Raw genomic sequence first — 5,000 nt, forward strand, 5'->3', positions numbered from 1 at the left:
CTCAATGCCGAGAGATATAAGGAACATTCGATAAAACAAGATGAAGCACTGTGCAATTAAACTACATCAAACTTCTTCTTTGTTCGTGGGCTGCAACTCCCACGTTCACTCGTATATACACGAGTGGGCTTTTACGTGTATGACCGTTTTTACCCCGCCATGTAGGCAGCCATACTCCGCTTTCGGGGGTGTGCATGCTGGGTATGTACTTGTTTCCATAACCCACCGAACGCTGACATGGATTACAGGATCTTTAACGTGCGTATTTGATCTTTGGCTTGCGTATACACACGAAGGGGGTTCAGGCACTAACAGGTCTGCACATATGTTGACCTGGGAGATCGGAAAAATCTCCAACCTTTACCCACCAGGCGCCGTCACCGAGATTCGAACCCAGGACCCTCAGATTGAAAGTCCGACGCTTTAACCATTCGGCTATTGCGCCCGTCAACTACATCAAACGATACACTGAATTGTGAACAGAATGGCATTTGAAAAAAAGCAACAACAACAACTTTATCTTTGTAATTTTGTGTCTCTTCATGGTTGTTTACCCTCGTAGCCTACTAGCCTACTTGTCAAAGTGATTATATCTATTTACTTTGATATATATATATATATATATATATATATTGTTGTTTTTTTCTCTCTCTCAAGGCCTGACTAAGCGCGTTGGGTTACGCTGCTGGTCAGGCATCTGCTTGGCAGATGTGGTGTAGCGTATATGGATTTGTCCGAACGCAGTGACGCCTCCTTGAGCTACTGAAACTGAAACTGAAACTTACTTTGATTCCTTTAACTTGTCCGCATAAGTTTTGTGCTTACTTGTTTCTTATTGGGTGGGTAGGGCTTTAATCTAATAAGCCACGCATGGTGCCCTTGCCATGCTTTTCGTGTTTATGTGCACATGCTATTTTGTTTCTTTGAATATCAATCGTTTAACTCACTCAGTACGGCCAGTCCTCTCTTCTCCTCTACACAGACCCCTCGGATGTCCAGTGGGTGTCTCGATGATCCAACCTTTAGCTTCCGTCGTCAGAATTGTGGTATTCTTTGTCAACATTCACCTCTTCGGTATAAGAGCCTTCCGCTTGTAATATTTTGATGGTGGTAATTGGGGAGAAACGCTGTTAACGTCGTCTCTTTCGCCATTCGTATGGAGAGAGTTAAAGGTCTCGTAACCCAATGGATTAGATAATGAAAGAAAGGCATGCCCAGCTTTTGACACATATACACACAAACTAAAACGGGGGCAGGGGGGGGGGGTGGGGGGGGGGGGGCAGCGGGAGTGGGGGGGCACCCTTCTATAGCCGGGTAGAATGTATTCCCCCGATCTAAATTCAACTTAGACCACAGGTAAGTCTCGTTCCAACTTTGATTTCCGATAATGATAATATGCTTAATCAAACTTCAACTTACAGGTAAGTCTCTGTTGAAACTTTGATGCACAAAAATACGTTTGATTAGATTTCAAATTACAGACCTCTGTAGCAACATTGATGGTCGTCATAATCATCATAAGCATTCTCCACCTTCATCATTGATAAGAAGACACACAGACACAGACACACAGACACAAACTGGATGAAAAAAAAAAAAAAAAAAAAAAAAAAAAAGGATGGATGCATGCATATCTGTTCAGAAGAAGAACGCCGCCACCACCTCCTCGGCCCCGGCGGCGGCGACTCTGTGGGCGGCCACCACGGGTGCGGAGATCACTGGCTACGACTCCACCAACGGCGCCCTCACTCACCTCATCGACGTCCGCAAGCTGCTCAACGTCACCAACCCCTCCACCACCACCTGCCGCGTCACCTCCAAGGTCATGGTCGCTCGCAGCCAAGATGGCACCCAGGAGCGCTTGGTCTTCGCTATGTCGGAGGACGGGAATGGCTCCTTTCCGGCGCGGCAAGGTGGTGGTGGTGGTGGTAGAGTGGTCAGTAATACCAGTACGCCTTTCGTCGTGGCGGTGAGCGTGGACCGGAGCTCCAGGGAAGCGAAGGTACTGTGGAAAGTCGTCGGGAAAAGGGGGTCGGAGATCGTGGGACAGATTGTCAACATGCTGGTGGTGCCTCCTGGTCCTGGCCGACGTTCGAAGAGGCAGAAGGGGGAGCGGGAGAGCTTGAAGGAGGAGGGAGACTGGGGGAGAGGTGGTGGGGATGGTGATGGTGATGGTGATGATGGTGATGATGATGATGATGATGATGATGCGGAGGTTCTGTTGGTAGCCACGGCGGTGGTGAGTGGGGGATCCCAGTATTCTTTCGCTGTTGGGCATTTGTGATTTATAAGATTAATTCTGGTTGTCATTCTTTCTTTCTTTTTTTTTTTCTTTCTTTTTTTTACATATTTTTTCATGGACACATATATATGATATACTGTTGTAAATGACTGAACTGTTTGTCACTAAGTTCAGTTGTGTACTCATTTACGCATAATTAGTGTTTCGCGTATAAACTGATTATTCTTCCTCTTTAAATGACTAGATAAATGACTGAATAGACAAATGAGTGAATGACGTGCGCGTACATCATGTCATGTTATGATGGGTACGGTTTGAGAATGACATAAATTTGTATAAACTCATCTGAATTAAACACAAGAAAATCTTTCCAAACAATCAGTATCACACTTTTTTTTTTTTGATTGGAGTGAGTGAGAGACAGACAGACAGACAGACAGACAAACAGACAGACAGAACAAGAGTTCTCCGGAGTTCCAACAATGCGTGTTTTTTCTAATCAAGGGAGGTAAAACAAACGTTTCAATTTAATAATTTTTGTAATACAAGATGCAGATGTTATCCCCCCTGAATCAGAAATCTGAAATGCCGGTGCATTTTCACACAATCTCTGTGTGTGTGGTGTGTGTGTGTGTGTGTGTGTGTGTGTGTGTGTGTGTGTGTGTGTGTTTTATGCCATTGTCGAAAAACTATTTTACTGAGAACCGGACTAAGGTGAGGGGGAAATGCAGAGGCGTTACGGGACAATAAATGAATCATTGTGGGTCCGGCATCTTAGACATAGGCAATTACAGCATATGTGCAGCATTCATGATATATATCCCACGCCCATCCCATAAATATATATATATGTATGTGTGTGTGTGTGTGTGTGTGTGTGTGTGTGTGTGTGTGTGTGTTTGTGTACCAGTGTGTGATTGTGTGTGTGTGTGTGTGTGTGTGTGTGTGTGTGTAATATATATATATCGGTGTATCAGTTGACATTTGACAAACAGAACCACCCTCCCCAGTCTCTAGTAGAAGAAAACAGCATGCTAGTTATTTTGTGTGTGTTTTTGTTGTTTTTTTTTTAAGTATGAGTACGGGTTCTGTCAAAGTACACACACACACACGCACGCACGCACACACACACACACACACACACTTTCCCTCTCCCCTCCCCCGCGCCCCACCCCCCTCTACCCACCCACCGCACCCCTCCGCCCCAGCCCCTCCCCCCCTTTTTTTTAAAATTATTATTTTATTTTTTATTCGTCTTTTTCACTGATAGTGAAAAGACGCTAAACTAAAGATCGAAGAGAGATACACGCTAACTGACGAGATACATACATACCAACACATGCACTTACACTCATACACCCACGCACACCCCCCCCCCACCACCACCTCCACCACCCCCCTCCCACACCCACACACACACACACACACACACACACACACACACACACACACACACACTGCTCCCCAATCATTGGTGAAAGCAAATAGCTTCTTAACTAACAAAAATAAACGAAGAGCATAAATCCGGATTCTGTGAGCGCGCACACACACACACACACACACACACACACACACACTCTCTCTCTCTCTCTCTCACACACACACACTGGCACACACACGCCTGCATAAATCCGGGTTCTGTTATAAGTACAACAAACACAAACACATACATACATACATACATACACTGCGTCACTGAGTTCGGACAAATCCACATACGCTGCACCACACTTGCTAAGTTATGACGCCATCGCGCCGGAAAGTGCATGCTTGCTGAGCTGCACACAGGACCTGTGGTTTATCTTCTCATCCGAATGACCAGACGCTTTGTTTGATTTTTCCAGTCAAAAGTTGGGAGCCGGAAAGGTCGAGAGCGGGATTCGAACCCAGACCCTCAAGGACACTACTACAGTTTCAGTTTCAGTTTCAGTAGCTCAAGGAGGCGTCACTGCGTTCGGACAAATCCATATACGCTACACCACATCTGCCAGGCAGATGCCTGACCAGCAGCGTAACCCAACGCGCTTAGTCAGGCCTTGAGGGGCACTGCTACATTGGCACTGCTACATTGGCACTGAGATGAGTGTTTTACCCATTCAGCCACCTTTCTCCTACACACACACACACACACACACACACACACACACACACACACACACACACACACACACACATACGCTAACAAGCACACACTCTCACACACTGATACACTCGCACTGACACACACCTACTACACACACCTACACACACAACCTGTACGCACACAATATCGTCATGTTCTGTGAAAGTACAAACTCTCTCTCTCTCTCTCTCTCTCTCTCTCTCTCTCTCTCTCACGCACACACACACACACAAAAATTCGGGTCATGATACAGTGCAAACACACACACACACGCACACACACACACACACACACACACACACACACACACACTGCTCCCCAATCTCTTGTGAAAGCTGCTTAGTGTTATATATATATATATATATATATATATATATATATATATATATATATATATATATATATATAACGGTGTGTTAAAGTAGAAATACACCCCTACTGCCCCCTCCTCTCACACAAAACCAACACACACACACACACACACACACACACACACACACACAGACCAGATCAAGGGTACTGATAACATCAGTCTCAGCATGGTATTATGTTCCGCCTCAAAACACTTTTCACATGAGCTCGCCAAAACGTCAACATGCTGCTTTAAAGCCCGTAAAATCTATTGATTGTTTGTTT

At 45.3% G+C, this 5,000-nt stretch overlaps 1 protein-coding gene across 1 annotated transcript in view; it reads left to right on the plus strand.

Moving 5' to 3' along the window:
- LOC143293999 (uncharacterized) overlaps positions 1–2,609 on the plus strand; it is a 4,301-nt gene extending 1,692 nt beyond the window's left edge. The window contains exon 3 of the mRNA XM_076605393.1: positions 1,643–2,609. Coding sequence (XP_076461508.1) covers positions 1,643–2,284 — 642 coding nt within the window. The 3' untranslated portion in view covers positions 2,285–2,609. The remainder of the gene's footprint in view (positions 1–1,642) is intronic.
- Positions 2,610–5,000: the final 2,391 nt, after the last annotated feature.

The sequence above is a fragment of the Babylonia areolata genome, chromosome 19 (assembly GCF_041734735.1).
Source record: "Babylonia areolata isolate BAREFJ2019XMU chromosome 19, ASM4173473v1, whole genome shotgun sequence".
Taxonomy (NCBI): Eukaryota; Metazoa; Mollusca; class Gastropoda; order Neogastropoda; family Buccinidae; genus Babylonia; species Babylonia areolata.